The sequence below is a fragment of the Xyrauchen texanus genome, chromosome 23 (assembly GCF_025860055.1).
Source record: "Xyrauchen texanus isolate HMW12.3.18 chromosome 23, RBS_HiC_50CHRs, whole genome shotgun sequence".
Taxonomy (NCBI): Eukaryota; Metazoa; Chordata; class Actinopteri; order Cypriniformes; family Catostomidae; genus Xyrauchen; species Xyrauchen texanus.
This window is the reverse complement of record NC_068298.1, coordinates 29,551,557-29,568,506: the sequence shown is the minus strand read 5'-3', so window position 1 is coordinate 29,568,506 and position 16,950 is coordinate 29,551,557. Positions and strand designations below refer to the sequence as shown.

Below are 16,950 nucleotides of genomic sequence, written 5' to 3'. Positions count from 1 at the left end.
ACATATATATATATATATATATATATATATATATATATATATATATATATATATATATATATATATATATATATTATTTCTTAAGGGATATGAAAAGATCAGAAGATACGCGGATTGTACACGAAAAAGTTATATTGGACCTGAAAAGTTATATTAAATAAAAATGAATTTAAATAAAACTAAATAAATTATATAAAATAATAATAATAATAATAATAATAATAATAATAATAATAATAATAATAATACAATTTAAATAAATAAATAAAATAGTCGGTCGATTTTGATTTCGTAGATCTACTGCGACAGTGACCGAGCAGCAGTTGCACATTATGTACGTCATTTGTTGTGTGGACAATAATGGCGGCGGAAGGCACCGACGACTTGAGCAACAACGGGCATCTGACAAACCCTTCAGGTTTTCCTTTTTACTTAACTACAACCGTTTTAAGACTGCAAGCTTGTGTTTACACAAATTATTTGTCTTACTGGTTTCTGAAATGCTACAATGCATTATTTATTACACCAGTGCGTCTTCATAATATAGCTAGCGAGCTTACTATTTGAGTATTAATACAGAACTTCAGTATTTTAACGTTAAAAAAAAAGTTATTCTGTTTTTTTAGGGATGTTTACGCTCATAAAACACGTAATATCAGTTTTATAATGAGGTTATAGCTGCAGACAATTGAAATATCTTATCTCTTAAAAACCTGTCGTCAACAAAGTTTAAAACTGGATCCAGAAAGACACAGGCATACAAGCAGCGACATAATCACCCCATAATCTCTAAATTATTGCCATTTTACCTACTGCAGCACTGTAAGTTTACTAGGATGATCAAGTCTCACTTTTATTACAGAACAAATTTCCATATAGTGAATTAGATTAATTGCTTTGTGTTTGATCAAACACGTCTGTTTGAATGACAGGGTTGTATGATCCTGAGGTTGCAGAACTTCCCAATTCAGATGCTATTGGGTCAGAGGAGAGTGCTGGTGATGGGGGAGACATGAGCGTCCCAACAGTATCCTATGTGGCAGAAGGTGAGGAGGAGGGAGAAGGAGAGTTACCAGCAGAATTCGAGAGACTTTGGAAGCTGACCAGCGACAATCCTCTTGATTTCAACAGCTGGACTGATCTTCTGCAGTATTGTGAACAAGAGGTGATGATCATTATGTCAACAACAAATAACTTTATACACAAGGTTGCATTTCTTCTTTATTGCTGGAACTTGAGCTTGTTATGACAGTAATTTTTTGCAGGGCCACACGAGGGCTTGTCGTCAATCCCTGAATGCATTTCTGGTTAGGTACCCTCTGTGTTATGGTTATTGGAAAAAATTTGCAGATCTCGAGAGACAAGCTGGTCACAACAACAAAGCTGAAAATGTAAGAACATGCATGTCCATCATGCAAAGATGAGTTTTTCAGGACAGTGTGTCTTTAGAGTTTTGCTCACTTGGGACAATAAGGCTCTGTTTTCTATAAAGCTGCTTTGAAATTATCAACCCTGTTTACACCTGGTAAGATGCATTTCAGCTGATCCGATCTCATGTGGTCAGAGCTAAATGCAGGTCTACACAGAATGTAAAATGTTTTGGGAACAGATCACAAAAAACAAATGAATGTGGTCAAAACGCATGTGACCATAACACATTTGAGTTGTAAATTAGGGCTGAGTGGTATGACAATGTAATGTTCTTTTTTTATTTTTTCTATGTTTCATTCATCTAAAAACTGTTTATGAGAATACTGAAAATGATCTCAGATCATATCGGGAGTTGTGAGTTTAATGCTCTTTATTTCCTCACGGTTGGCATGCATTGCAGATTCCGTGATGGCAAATGGGGCCATTGGAGACAGTAAATGTTTGGATCTGGGGAGGTGGTTTTTCGTTTAGTTTAAAGTGCAATTTGTATTTAGAAATGTCTTATGTCTTTTTTTTTTTTCAAGGTTGAATGAATTTTTAAATCAAAATCAAAGCAAAAAAATTCTCGACCCTTGGCGGGGGGTTGACGATGTAATCTGATATCACAATATTTTTACAAGGAGTAGGGCATGGCTGGGCCGTAAGGATGGACGCCTGGCGTTGAGTTACCCCAATTAGCCAGGAGGAGCTTCTCCAGATCCTCCTTATCCCCCTCCCGGCTGATTGGGGTAACTCAGCGACAGGCCTCCATCCTTATGCCCTGGCCATGCCCTCCTCCTCGTCACATGTTGTTTGAATTTTGCCGTCACAAGCTTTAAAGGAAATAACCATCCGATCTGAAATAAAAAGTGGATACGATCTCTTCATGTGTCTGAATCATCATGCACAGACACTTATGAGAAGCACGAACATCTGCAGCTCAGGTTTATACAACTAATCCACTAAAAAAAACAGACAATTCTGCTTTTGTGCATAGATTATATTTCAGCTGAATCTGGGAGAAGTAGTGTGTTGTTTTTTCGGATTTTATCTTTTATGACTTTGTTGCAGTCTTGCAGTAACACACTGACATACTGATTGATGTACAGTGTGTCATCATAAACAGAAGTCCACTGCCTGAAATCTGACCACAACTGGTCACAGGAGATCCATTTAAGCGACCTGGTGTAAACCGTGATGTGTCTTGCCTGACCACATGTGATCAGATCACCCGAGGCACATCTTAATACCAGGTTTAAATGGGGTTGATATGTATTGTGGAAGCGCTGTACAAATATTCTGATTCTGAGGTTTTTAATTTTAAAAAATTTGTTGTAAATAATGGTGCAGCGTTGGTGTAATGCTCTGTTTTTTCCCCTGTGATAGGTGTGTGAACAAGGTTTGAAGGCGATCCCTCTCAGTGTTGATCTATGGATCCACTATGTCAACCTGCTGCTGGGAACACTCAACATGAACCTGCCTGAGTCAGCACAGCGCATCCGCTGGTACCACAGAGAAACTACACCATAAACAATTATGTTCCAGCTTTGCCACAATGCCAATTTTTATTCTATAATATTTTCTAAATAACAACTTAAGACACTCCTTTTTAGGTTCTTGTCAACTCTTGTCAACTCTAATGTCTGGACTGTTCAGCATTTTCTTTTACTTTTTTAGTGATTAGATTTAAAGGAATATTTCACACAAAAATGAAAAGTCTCACATTATTTACTCATGCCAGATGTGTATGACTTTCTTCTGGAGAACACAAATTAAGATTTTTTGAAGAATATTTCATGGTGACCAACCTTTTGATACTCAAAGCAGATAAACGCAGAATAAAAGTAATTCATAATACTCCAGTGGTTTAATCAATGTCTTCAGAAGACATTGATTAAACCACAGAACAGACCAAAATACACTCACCGAACACTTTATTAAGAACACTATGATCCTAAAAAATCTTCTGTTTTGTTGTAGCCCATCCACCTAAAGGTTTGACATGTGCATTCTGAGATGCTATTCTGCTCACTACAATCGTATAGAGGAGTTATCTGTGTTACTTTAGCCTTTCTGTCATCTCAAACCAGTCTGGCCATTCACCTTTGACCTCTGTCATCAGCATCCACAGAACTGCCTCTCACTGGATGTTTTTTGTTTTTGGCACCATTCTGAGAAAACTCTACAGACTGTTGTGCATGGAAATCTCAGGAGATCAGCAGTTACATAAATACTCAAACCAGCACATCTAGCACCAACAATAATACCACAGTCCAAATCACTGAGATCACATGTTTCCCATTTCTGATGGTTGATGTGAACATTCACTGAAGCTCCTGACCTGTATCTGGGTGATTTCATGCATTGCACTGCTGCCACACTTTTGGCTGATTAGATAATTGCATGAAAATATACCTAGCTCTCTGCACATTTCTCAAGCATTAGGAAGTGTAATCAAGCTTGAAATCATGATTGTGACTAGAGACTGCAAAGGCAAGATGTACAGTGAAAAAGGAGTTATATTTTGGTCTGTACTCACCCACACCTATCATATCGCTTCAGAATAAATTACTTAAACCACAGCAGTCATAGGGCTTACTTTTATGCTGCCTTTTATGTGCTTTTTGGAGCTTCAAATTTGATGATCACCATTCACTTGCATTGTATGGACTTACAGAGCTGAAATATTCTTCTAAAAATCTTAATTTGTGTTCTGTAGAAGAAAGAAAGTCATACACATCTGGGATGAATAAATTAGATCATTTTCATTTTTGGGTTAACTATCCCTTAAGCAGTTTACTTAAAAAGTCCTGTGGTGCTTTTAAATGTACAAATATTCTATGTAGTATTCCAATTAATATGAGGTTATAAAATTGCATAATAATTATACAATAATTAGAAAACATGCTTAAAGTAGTTTTAGATGAAGTCAGACCACAAGGCACTGTTTGAATGTCATGTCAGTGACCCACTTCCTGTCTCCTTTCAGTATTTTCAATCAAATTTGGATTCACATTTACGTTATTTTCCTGTAAGATGGCTTCTTACCAGAGTAACTTAAAACAAAGTACAAGACTGTTCAGACTATTGATTCATTTTCTTGCTTTTTCAAGATCTTCTTGGTTCTGTCATTTGGTATGGTGTAATGGAGTCCTCTGATCTCTTCTTAGTGTGTTTGAGGAGGCAGTGGCAGCCGCTGGCTGGGACTTCCATTCAGACAGGCTGTGGGATCTGTATGCCGAGTGGGAGAAGGAGCAGGGAAACCTAAAGGCCATGACAGTGGTCTATGAACGAGTACTGCGGGTCCCCACACAGTTTTACAACATGCACTATGAAAAGTATGCTATACTCTTGGGCCTTATGTTAGATTTGTTAACAATTTTTTTGTCCTCGCACTCCTCAGATTTTGAGGCACGGCAGTTTACAAACCACACACACACACGCATGGATTTGTGAGGATTTGTTATAATTTCTTCTCACGCTCATATTCTGTGATCTCTTTCCCCCTTTATATTTAGATGCAGCTGAATGCATCAACAAAAGCCTAATTGGTAAACTGTCAAACACCTGCAGTTAAGCACATCAAATCCAGATCACCAAAATATCACAAAATGTCTTTTGCTTTCAGAGTCCATAAAAATCATTATGACGCTTGTGTTGCATTGGGCTGATGGTCCCTTTCTGAATTTCTGTCTCTTTCCTTAGACTAAAAACACACTTAACTTCCCACCCGCCGCATGAGGTCCTGTCCCCAGAGGAGTACAGGAAGGTGAGGGCTGAGTACAAACAGAGCCAAATTCAGGCCAAAAAAGAGAGAACTGATATTGCTGCAGATGAAGAGGAGAGACCGCCAGGGGAGGAAGAGCCTGCAGACAACGGAAAGGACTCGGTAACTCACTTTCCAGCCAAACCATGAACCCTTGGATTACAAACATAAATTTTTACCTGTAACATCTTTTGTCTTCCTTTATTACAGGAAGAGGCAGTACAGAAGATGCAGGAGCTTCTGTTGGCCTGCAGAGAGGAAGTGTACCAGCAAAATGAGGCAGAAGTCAGGAAGAGATGGAACTTTGAGGATGCTGTAAGAACCATATTAACCTTTCTCTTCTCATTCTCACTTTCTCATGCATTTTGGTGTTCCATTAGTCTGACTTTTTTTCCTTTCTCTCTTTCTTTCTTGCTCTGTTTCAGATTAAAAGGCCGTATTTCCATGTGAAGCCTCTGGACAGAGCCCAGCTGAAAGCCTGGCAGAGTTATTTGGACTGGGAGATGGCAGAGGCTGAGACGGCAGCGATGGATGTTGAAAAGACGTCTGTGGAAGGCCAGGAAAGCTCCAAAAAAGAGTGTGTAGCTGGACACGAGAGAGTACTGATTCTGTATGAGCGCTGTCTCATTGCCTGTGCACTCTATGAGGAATTCTGGAATAAAGTAAGTGTAGGGAGATTTGGCAGCTGATTATAGAAGTGTTTAATTATGGAAAACGGAATTATGATTTGTTTTGATAGTGCTGAATTACAAGACCTGTAGTATTTTAGCTGTCATTTGTAATGTGTGTGTGTGTGTGTGTGTGTGTGTCTGTCACAGTATGTGCATTACCTGGAACCACGGTGTCTGGAGGAAGTGCGTAATGTGTATCGCAGAGCTTGTGAAATCCATCTTCCATACAAACACAGTATCCATCTGCAGTGGTCCTCGTTCGAAGAAAAGCATGGTGAGATTCAATTTATCACAGAAAACACTCCATCACTAAGACGTTGTGATTTATAACTTTGTATATTTGGATTTGTATGACTTAGTTCTTGACTCAACCCACAATGTTTACATATTCTCTCTTGCAATTTAAAACATCTCTAGGTAATATTTTAGAGGCACAGCGCATTCTAGAGTCTCTGGAGACGAGATTGCCTGGTTTGGCTGCGGTGCGTTTAAGGATGATAGGTTTGCAGAGGAGGGCAGGTCATCTTGATGTGGCGGAATCGCTACTGAAGGAGGCACTGGAACAGAGTAAAGACAATCCCTCACTCCATGCCTTCTACTCGATCAAACTTTCCCGCTTCCTTCTCAAGCTGTGCAAGAACCCAGCCAGGGCCCGCACTGTTCTACAGGAGGCCATAGAGCTCAGTCCGGTATAACGCAAGTGACGAAAGTCACCCTGTTTTACATTTATGTAATTCTGTCTTCATATGTTACTGGGTGATTCTCATGAAACCTCTCAAAATGGCTGGTCCCAAATCAGTACAATTATGAAATTGTATTTTGCATAAACAAACTTAAGCCTACATTTAGGACATTTACGATTTTTTTGCATTGTGACATTTTATGGACACTTAAAGAGGTAGTTCACCCAAAAATGAAAATTATCTCATCATTTACTCACCCACATGACATCCCAGATGTGTGTGACTTTCTTTTTTCAGCAGAACACAAACAAAGATTTTTAGAAGTATATCACAGCACTGTTGGTCCATACAATGCAAGTGAATAGTGACCGGAACTGTGAAACCCCAAAAATAACATGAAGGCAGCATAAAAGTAATCTATAAGACTCCAGTGGTTAAATCGATATTTTCAGAAACTATATAATAGGTGTGGATGAGAAACGGATCGATATTTAAGTCCTTTTTACTACAAATTCTCCTCCCTGCCCAGTAGGTGGCGATATGCACGAAGAATGAATCACCAAAAACAAAAGAAGAAGAATGTGGAAATGAAAGTGACGATTGATAGGAAAAAAGCGACTTAAATATTGATCTGTTGCTCACCCACACTTATCATATCATTTCTGAATATATGGATTAAACCACTGGAGACTTATGGATTACTTTTTATGCTGTCATTATTTGCTTTTTGGGGCTCAAAGCTTTGGTTGCCATTCACTTGCATTGTATGGACCTACAGAGCTGAAATATTCTTCTAAAAACCTTTGTGTTCTGCTGAAGAATGAAAGTCATACACATCTGGGATGGCATGAGAGAGAGAGAGAGAGAGTAAATAATGAGAGTTTATATTTTTGGATGAACTATTCCTTTAAGCACATTTTACCCCATTCTCATTACGATAACACTTTTTGACATTTTACATTTACTATTCCCACTGTTAGTACCTCGGGGTCTTGTTCACGAGTGAGGGGACAATGAAGCGGGAGGTTGGCTGGAGAATCGGGGCAGCGGGGGCAGTATTGCACTCACTCTATCGCACCATTGTCACGAAAAGAGAGCTGAGCCGGAAGGCAAAGCTCTTGATCTACCGGTCAATTTTCGTTCCTTCCCTCACCTATGGTCATGAAGGCTGGGTCATGATCGAAAGAACTTGGTCGCGAGTACAAGCGGCCGAAATGGGTTTCCTCAGAAGGGTGGCGGGCTTCTCCCTTAGAGATAGGGTGAGGAGCTCAGTCATCCGTGAGGAGCTCAGAGTAGAGCCGTAGGTGAAGAGATAACATCTCCACACTGGCCTGGGAATACCTCTGGGTCCCCAAGTCAGAGCTGGTTAATTTGGGTCGGGATATGGAAGTTTGGGGCCCCCTGCTGGAGCTGCTGCCCCCGCGACCCAACTTCGGATAAGCGGTTGAAGATGGATGGATGGTTATTCCCACTGTTTTCAATAATGATGGAATTACAGTAAGCAATGTAATACAGATGGTATTACAATAAAAAGATGATGTGGTGAAAATTTGTGCATTAACAAGGGAGCAGTAATGAGAGCATCATAATGACCACCATCTTTTTTTATAGTAGTAATGAGAATTGGCGGGGTAAAAAGTGCTTAACTTTAACAAAAATAATCTTTATGGCCCTGAAATAGGCTTCATTTTCTGTATGGTAAATATAATCTCTTGTTTGTTTCTTTTGATTTTGAGTAAAATGGGACCAGGACATTGGGGTCCTTGCAATGATTATACTATATTTTCACAATATGCAGCAAAAGTTGCACCACAATACCACTAGTTTGCACGACTCAATCGTTGATGTTTTGATATTCTGTGATTGGCTTTTCAGGATAACAGTAGGTTGTATCAGAACCTTCTGGATCTGGAGATGTCAGGTGACCTGCGGGCTAATGGTGGAGGGGTCCAACAGTGTGTGGCTAAAGCTCTTGCTGCTCCTCTCTCACCAAAGACCAAAATCCTTTTCTCCCAACGTGGCCTGCAGTACGCTGAGGATTTTGGGACTACAGTACAGAGGTCAGAGTTCATTCAAACCATTGCAGAACTAGCACAACTTATGAATATGTGAAATCTGACTTTTTAAAGGTTATTGTATTTACTGCATAGTACATTCTAACTTTGCTTCTGCATTACTAGGTTTATTTAAATGTTGTATATTGTTCTAATTTATTATCAGTGTGTTGAGTATGTATGACGAGCACCAAAAGCTGCTAAAGGAGCACGATGGAAAGAGAGGAGCAGAGAACGGGTGAGCCCAAAAATATAAGCCTAGAGATCTTCTATGAGAATTTGTTTTCCTGTGGTTAGTCTTTTTAATGCGCTCTCTTTGTATTGCTGTAGTGATAGTGACGATCCAGAGAAGATGAGTAAAATGGATGATGGATCTGCCATGACGGTGCCTCCACAGACTGCTCCACCCACTATGCCTCACGTTCCCATGACAACACCACCTCCTCCTATGATGGGTGGAGACATGTGTGGATCGTATGGAAGTTATGGGAGCTGGTACCAGGTACATTTGAAGAATCTTTAATTTGCATGTATGCCACGACCCTATGAAATTAAAATTCCTTTTGTGGCTTTTAGTCCATGTGTATAAGCTTGTGCTAGTGTACTCCTAACTATTAACTAAATTAATTTGTAGTAGATATATGGATTTAATACATTATGTAGATTCTTTCTCCGATGGCAAAACACACCAAACATATGGATGATTCATGTTGCGTTACACATATTTTTGTCCAATCAAATGCTCTAGAAAATGAGACAGTCTCTCCCCGGCAACCGACCATCAAGTAAATCATAGCTAAGTTTGGAATAGCACAAGCTATTTAGAACATAGTAATGGTTAATTGCCGTGACACAACTAAAGTCTATTAGCTATCTAAAAACAAGGATGAACCCTTCGATATATTTTAGAATTTCCATTTTTAAAAGGAGATAGCAAAGAAATTGCATGTTGAATTAAAATGTTTATCATAAATACATCTTGTCCCCATGTCTCAGCAGCAGTACGGGGCATACGGCAGCTACCAGAACCCTTGGAATCAGTACAATCAGTACTACCCTCAAAGCTAAACTTCTTTAGAGACTGAGGTCCGGGGCATTGCTTCATATGATCAACTCAAACATCCTCAATCTTCCCAAATCAACATAGGAAAGTGTCTAACTATGAGCCAGTGTGCGTGGCATCAAAACAATGAGGGATAAAATGTAAAAGTTTTGAAAATCTTATCCTTTGTGGCTGTTACCTTGACGTACCCTAAAAATTACTCTGTGCCACCTTTAGACTTAAAATGTTTGTATTGGTAGATTTACAGTTTCATGATTGTTTTTTTTTTAGCCGCTTATGTGTAAATTAAAGCAACTTTTATTAAATCCATGAAATGTTTTATGTGAATGTTGACAATTTTGTACAAAGTTTTTTTTAAATGTTTTAAAATGTGTTTATTCTGTGCAGCCAACATCTCATTATAATAAAATACAGTTAACAAAGTTGTTTTCTTAAAATATGCTTGTAATGATGCTTATTAACTTAACTGACTTAAATATTTTGTAGTGAACTGTAGCAGTTGAGGAGTCCATTGCATCCTGAATTGGTTAATGTATTTCTTATTGTCACATAATTTTTTTTTAATGATTTAGAGGAAGCTTTAGATTAAATTCACTGTGCCTGGGTGCGTACTTTAATGACAAAAGGTATTATAATTGCTGATTTCCCTTTTTCAGACATGACTGTAATCAATGTCTTTCTAGCAAGTCAGTCCACTGTCGGCCATCTTTGGAATGCCCTCTGGAGACTATTTCCAGTCATGTCAGTGCAGCTCCTATCTACTTGAGTGGGGGAACACCGAAATCTCAAAAACGGTTGGTCAAGATATCCGATCAAAGAACATTTGAAATCAGCAATAAAATGTGATAATATTGGAATTACAAATTGTGCTGCTTTACATAATATTACACTAAAAGCATGCAATTTTCCTTGCTTGTATAGCCAATGCGCATACATGTTAGCGAGTTGATCCACAGGCAATGTCTGTATCTAAAATGTGATTTGGCACTTTTACCTGTAAAGCGGGACTTCCTTTCTACAGCAGTTGGCTGTTAGAGCTTCTTGGTTGGACTTTCAATTTCACCCATTCATTTAAATAGAAGTGGCCCGTCTCTGCTATAATTCAGATCATAAAATTGGCGTTGCACAGGCTCTGACACCTGTCCGTTTACAAAGTCTGCAGCTGTGACAGTGTGTTATCTCAGGACACTTATTTCATTCATATCTTTAAGGGAGTAGGAACATTTTATGCATACCTTTTCATGAAAAAAAAAAATCGCTTACAGCAACTTTAATGTCACTAGGCCTCATTTATGAAACTCAAACAGAATCAATTTTTGTTTAAATAGTTTGTCAAACAATTCTTATATAAATAATCACATTGAAATGAAAAGTTGTTCTGCTTGTTTCATGAGGTTCTCTACAGCCAACAACACTCAAATGCTCCTACTTGTTAACAGCTTCTGCCAACTTTCAAATGCTAAAACTAAGATCAGATGAATGAGACTGGTGTCGTAATGTTTATTCTTAAAAATTAAGGCGTTTTTTTTTTTTTTTTTTTTTACATGACAGAAAATAACAACTACCTTCTCAAGGTTCATTATTATGAAAACTCACTCAACCTTTTATTGGGAGTAACAGGTTTAAGATTAAGGACGTTATTGGTCAGCTCAGTTCTAATGCAGTGTATGTGTGCCAGTTTTTTGAGTAAAACCATTGTAGCAGTTCATTTATTTGATGGTCTTCACAGAGATATTTGTTTGATCTTGCACGGACGTGGAAGAACACTGTGTTTATATTTGTTTCCCTTCATTTCTTGGTAACCACAAGAACTGCAGAAGGCACCAAACCTGTAAAATAAAAGACCAACAAATATTAATCACAATCAAATAAAGCAAATGTGTCAATAAGCATTATTTTGTTTCCAAATACAGATATTTAACCAGCTGCAAGCTCTCTTACCCAGCTCACGCAGGGGTTTTTCCATGTCCAGATCAGTGTAGACACGTCTGGGGTATGGGGTGATGAGGTTGAAATCCACTCCATTTGCCCCGTTCATCTGTACATAGACTCTCACAGCAGCCAGAGGTTCCTGAGCCTTAAAGACAGCACTCAAGGTAGACCCATCCAGAAGACGCACCTAAATAACAGGAGGGATGGAGTGGTGTTTGAAATGTCTGATGTATTAGTGGAATCATTTCGAAATCCAATTCTTAGAATTTCAAATCTTCTAACAGTTACAGTACAGCCTCGTGGCATTGTACATTAACAATAAAATGAGGAGAAGTATCCACTGGGTGGACACACATTGTAAATATTTTGTAAATTTTCATTACCTGTATCCGACATTCATCGTAGTCTTTCTTGGCTTGCGGAGGCCCTTGGTTGTCCGGTAGAGACTGGGTAGGGGCTTCAGAGGGGGGAGATGACAGATCTGTGCTTGATGAACAGCCTCCAAACTGCACATAATCAGGTTTTATTACTTGTTAAATATATTCCTAATGTACTGTAGTCGGCATGACAGATTAGTTAACAGTAACGGAAAACAGCAAAAAGTAGAAGAGGGACAAGGAAGAGGAGTGCTACTTCGCAAATTCACATCTCTAAGGGGCCGTTCAGAGTCGGACCAAATATGTTCTTGCCGTAAAAAAAACTAGACATAGAGCAACAGACAGAACAGATGAAGGAGTCTCAAGACTTTTTTAAATGTTGAAGAAGTTCTTTTAACCCTCAAAAAACATATCCCAGCATGGTTTTTAAGGCATACTTTTTTAAATGAAGTGGTCTTATGATCTGCCACTCCAGGTTTTCCTCAATTAAGGTGACACGTGAAGTGAATTTTTCAAAATTTTGTTGAACAATTTTTTAATTATAAGAGAATTCGCATCACAGCCATAGAATACATATGTTTTTCCTATTGCATTCACACTGGTATTAGTTTTGTAATACATTGTTGTTGTTGTTTGTTTTTTTTTCAGTTAAGATTTTTTATGTAATTAAATATGTTAAATACCATGTTCACATTTATATTCATGTGTTGTATGCAAGAATAGAAAGTTGCCATTCAGCTGATGCTTTTATGAAAAGTGTTTGACATTACACTCATCGCAGGGACAGTTCTTATGGAGCAACCTGAGTTTAGATGTCTAGTTCACAGCAAGGGCCTGAATGGTCATAGTTCCTAAACCACTTCTTAGTGTATTTGTACCTGCAACTTTTCATTTTTTTGTATGCCTTACCACTCCAAACTAAAAATATAGCTTAATAGAATTATAAAGGAATATAGTGTCATTTGGCATAATAGAGTACATAAGGTTGTCATTTTACTAGTTTATAAACATTTTTAAAAAATTGCTATTTTTTTTTTGTTTATCCTAGTTCATTATACAATATGTACAATATTTGTTTGTGTGGGTAGATTTGTTGAGACATTTCATATTTTATAAATTTTTTAATAAATATTTTATCTTGTTATCACTCAAAACACCTGCTCCATTTTCAATTGAACAAAAGACACATCAACTATTAAAAAAAAGTTACCATCAGAGTTAATTTTCCTTGATAAATAAGCAGTTTTATAAAGAATATGCGTCTATATTTAACCTGGGTCTTTTTTTGACCAACATATTTATTTAAGGGGGGTGAAGTTAAGCGTTCTAGATTTAAACAAGCCATCTAAAACAGTGGTTCTCAAACTTTTTCAGTGTGAGGCCCCCGTTGTGTATGCTAAATCCTTTTGTGGTCCCCCTACGGACCAAATGGACCCCCTTGATCTTTGCAATCAAATGTTCTATCTGTGTTAACTAGCAATATACATACTGATGTCCCTGTTCAGTGAAGTTGCGGCTTTGTGTGCGGGACAGCAGTGAAATGTAATCAGTAAGCACATTTTATTTTATTAATATTTCTCATATATATATATATATATATATATATATATATATATATATATATATATATATATATATATATATGCACACCATAGTTTTAACGTTTACAATCCATGAGTATATACATGTATAATTAATTATAATAATCACATTCTAACGTTTTTCCACAGACCCCCTGGCGCCACCTTGAGGCACATCAGGAGGCCACAGCCCAGAGTTAGTGAAATGCTGGTCTGAGTAATGCAGTAAGATGTGGCACAATGGTCAAAGAGATCAGTCTAATGCAGGTTTAGATTGAAAAATAATTGAAAAACTGCACAGACAAATGCAAAAACGGGTTAAGTGTGAACGGCCCCTGACAGGTGTTATAAATAACAATTCAATATAATTTTTTTTCAGATGAATGATACCTTTCGCGCCCTCTCCTCTCTGTCTCGTGCAATCTTCTCTTTAACCCGTTGCCTGAGAAAGGATCCAGTGCAAAGGTTACTACTTTAAATAAATGGAATCCGACATGACTGAAAAGATGCAACAAATAACACACCGTTGCGAACAGAAATCTCTCATTGTGTCAGCTGCTGTAAGCTAACCATCCAGTTCATCAGTGTTTTTCTTACTTGGCAAGTCTGTCCTCCATCTTCTCCCTCCTGCGCTGGTCTGCCAGCTTCTTCATTTCATCGTCCTGAAGTTTCTGTTTGACTTGCAGCAGCTCTTGTCCTTGCTTCCTCCTCTGCTTCTCTCTTTCTATTTCCTCCTGTCGCTCCCTCTCTGACCTCTCCTCCTGTCTCGCCCTCATCAACTCCTCCAGTCTGCAGTAAGGAGCAATGATTTCCATCAGCTTTCAAAGATGTATTTAAATAAAAAATAAAACACTTAAATTATTTGCACGAAGCACAGACCTTTTTACTTGTTCCTGCCTCTCTTCCTCTGTCATGGGTCGTTTGGCATCTCCGTCTTCTGCTACATTTTCAGTGACTGGTTTTTGTTTTGGGTGAAAGTGAAAGTAAATTTTAAAGGAATAGTTCACCCACAAATGAAAATTCTCTCATCATTTACTAACATTCATTCCATCCCAGATGTGGATGACTTACTTACTTCTGTAGAACACAAATAATGGTTTTTAGAAGAATAGCTCTGTAGGTCCATACAATGCAAGTGAATGGTGATCAGAAATTTGAAGCTTCAGAAAGCACATAAATGCAGCATAAAAGTAATCTGTAACGCTTGAGTAACGAGGCAGACGAGGAAATGAGGATCCAAACGCAGTTTGAACTTTATTAGATGAACGAAAACTGGAAAACACAAAGGAACAACCCACGATGGGGAAATGAAACATAAAATAGTAAACTAAACACGATGTAAGCAACAAGGGACTCGAGGAGGAAACACACACCAGGTTGACATCAAACAACGATCGACGAAGACTGAACAAAGAAACAGGGTATAAATACATAAACAAGGGAAAAAGGGGCCAATGAACTAACAGAACTCAAACAAGATAATAAGGTGATTAACAGAAGCAAACGGCAAACTAATGAGGGCAGGTGAAAACAATGACAGGGAACACGTAACGCTAACAGAGGACTATGGAGTTACATAAGGGACTAAAGTGAAAACTAAGAAGTGCAAAAGTGACAAGATGGAAAACAAGAGGGCAACAGTGAAACAAGACAGGGTAACCATTACATAGCTCCCCTCAAGGATCGGATACCAGACGATCCTTGACAACAAACAACAAAAGACAAAAATCCACAAGGACAACATGAGGGCACCAGGGGCAAACAGACAGTACAAGTGGGCACATGGGCAGACAGGCAGACCAGGGGGGCACACTGGGCAGGCAGGAAGTCCGGGGGCACAGAGGGCAAGACAGGCAGGTCCGGGAGGTGCCAGGGGCAGACAGGAAGTCCGGGGAAATGAGACAGTCCACGAGGGCACGAATGAAGGTGAGACAGTCCACGGGGCACAAGTGGAGATGAGGGTTAGGGGCCCAGGGAGGTATCGACCGGGCAGGGACAGGTTTTGATGGTCTGGGAGCTGGCCACTGGGCAAGGACAGGTTTGGGGAACCTGGGAGGAGGCCACTGGACGGGGACTGGGTCAGGAGGCCAGGAGGGAGGACTCAGGACGGGAACAGGGTCAGGAGGCCTGGGTGGAGGCCACAGGACAGGGACTGGATCAGGGGGCCTGGGGAGAGGCCACGGGACTGGGGCTGGGTCAGGAGGTCTGGGGAGAAGCCACAGGACAGGGACTGGGTCAGGGGGCCCGGGAAGAGGCCACAGGACGGGAACAGGGTCAGAAGCCCCGGGAGGAGGCCACAAGACAGGGACCGGGTCAGGAGGCCTGGGAGGAGACCACAGGATAGAGGCCGGCTTTGGTGGCCTGGGAGGTGGTCGTGGGCCAAGGGCCGGTTCAGGGGACCTGGGAGATGACCACAGAACAGAGGCCGGTTTTGGTGGCCTAGGAGATGGAGTGGCCACAGGGGAGGCCGGCGGAGCCGCGTGAGGCGGAGCCAAGGAGGACCTCTGAGGCGGAGCCAAGGGAGGTGATGGCTCAGAAGGCCCAGAAGGCGGAGCTGAGGGAGGCTCAGGAGGTGGAACCGAAGGAGGCTCAGGAGGCGGAGCCGGGGTAGGCGGCGCCGTGGGAGGCTATAGGAGCGGAGACCAGGAAGACTCTGGAGTCTCTGGGGGCGGAGACGTAGGAGGCTCTGAGGGTGGAGCCGTCGAAGGCTTGAGTGGCTTGAGAGGCGGTGCCGGAGGAGGCTCGGGAGGCGGAGCCATAGGAGGCTCGGGAGGCTCTGAGGGCGGAGCCGTCGAAGGCTTGAGTGGCTCGAGCGGCGGAGCCGTAGGAGGCTCGGGAGGCTCGGAGGGCGGTGCCGTCGAAGGCTTGAGTGGCTCGAGAGGCGGAGCCGTGGGAGGCTCGGGAGGCTCTGAGGGCGGAGCCGTCGAAGGCTTGAGTGGCTCAAGAGGCGGAGCCGTGGGAGGCTCGGGAGGCTCTGAGGGCGGAGCCGTCGAAAGCTTGAGTGGATCGAGAGGCGGAGCCGGAGGAGTCTCGGGAGGCAGAGTCATAGGAGGCTCGGGAGGCGGAGCCCTGGGAGGCTCGAGAGGCTTGAGGGGCGGAGCCCTGGCAGGCTCGAGAGGCTTGAGGGGCGGAGCCTTGGCAGGCTCGAGAGGCTTGAGGGGCGGAGCCCTGGAAGGCTTGAGAGGCGGAGCTCTGGGAAGCTCAGGGGGCGGAGCTCTGGAAAGCTTGGGAGGCTTGAGAGACGGAGCCCTGGAAGACTCGAGAGACTTGAGGGGCGGAGCCCTGAAAGGCTCGAGAGACTTGAGAGGCGGAGCCCTGGAAGGCTTGAGAGACTTGAGAGGCGGAGCCCTGGAAGGCTCGAGAGACTTGAGAGGCGGAGCCCTGGTAGGCTCGAGAGGGTTGAGAGGCGGAGCC

At 41.0% G+C, this 16,950-nt stretch overlaps 2 protein-coding genes across 7 annotated transcripts in view; one reads left to right on the top strand and one right to left on the bottom strand.

The window, feature by feature from the left end:
• The first annotated feature begins 324 nt into the window (after nucleotides 1–324).
• On the top strand, nucleotides 325–11,183 carry LOC127617165 (pre-mRNA-processing factor 39-like). Of its 2 annotated transcripts, none has more exons than XM_052089084.1 (14): nucleotides 325–418; nucleotides 933–1,165; nucleotides 1,266–1,391; nucleotides 2,797–2,915; nucleotides 4,581–4,748; nucleotides 5,116–5,299; nucleotides 5,387–5,491; nucleotides 5,602–5,838; nucleotides 5,995–6,121; nucleotides 6,265–6,536; nucleotides 8,406–8,590; nucleotides 8,751–8,822; nucleotides 8,915–9,086; nucleotides 9,584–11,183. In XM_052089084.1, exons 1-14 carry the CDS (start codon nucleotides 361–363, stop codon nucleotides 9,650–9,652), a joined length of 2,127 nt encoding a protein of 708 aa, XP_051945044.1. In that variant the 5' UTR covers nucleotides 325–360; the 3' UTR covers nucleotides 9,653–11,183. The 2 variants fall into 2 exon arrangements, with proteins under 2 accessions (XP_051945044.1, XP_051945043.1); XM_052089083.1 differs by having other exon boundaries at nucleotides 9,581–11,183.
• The window catches only part of LOC127617169 (UBX domain-containing protein 1-like), a 95,486-nt gene continuing 89,710 nt past the window's right edge, over nucleotides 11,175–16,950 (bottom strand). For all 5 annotated transcript variants that reach the window (XM_052089093.1, XM_052089089.1, XM_052089090.1 and 2 more), the window contains 6 exons: nucleotides 14,416–14,491; nucleotides 14,134–14,325; nucleotides 13,927–13,978; nucleotides 11,963–12,085; nucleotides 11,589–11,766; nucleotides 11,175–11,476 (listed from right to left, as the gene is read on the bottom strand). In XM_052089093.1, the coding sequence (XP_051945053.1) occupies nucleotides 11,436–11,476; nucleotides 11,589–11,766; nucleotides 11,963–12,085; nucleotides 13,927–13,978; nucleotides 14,134–14,325; nucleotides 14,416–14,491 (662 nt within the window). In that variant the 3' untranslated portion in view covers nucleotides 11,175–11,435. The remainder of the gene's footprint in view (nucleotides 11,477–11,588; nucleotides 11,767–11,962; nucleotides 12,086–13,926; nucleotides 13,979–14,133; nucleotides 14,326–14,415; nucleotides 14,492–16,950) is intronic.

Bases quoted from the DNA above. Each gene is read 5' to 3' on its own strand.
- LOC127617165 (XM_052089083.1), top strand. From the start codon at position 361: ATGGCGGCGGAAGGCACCGACGACTTGAGCAACAACGGGCATCTGACA. The intron at 1,392-2,796 runs GTAAGAACATGC...CCCCTGTGATAG, and splicing joins ACAACAACAAAGCTGAAAAT to GTGTGTGAACAAGGTTTGAA. The intron at 2,916-4,580 runs GTACCACAGAGA...ATCTCTTCTTAG, and splicing joins TCAGCACAGCGCATCCGCTG to TGTGTTTGAGGAGGCAGTGG.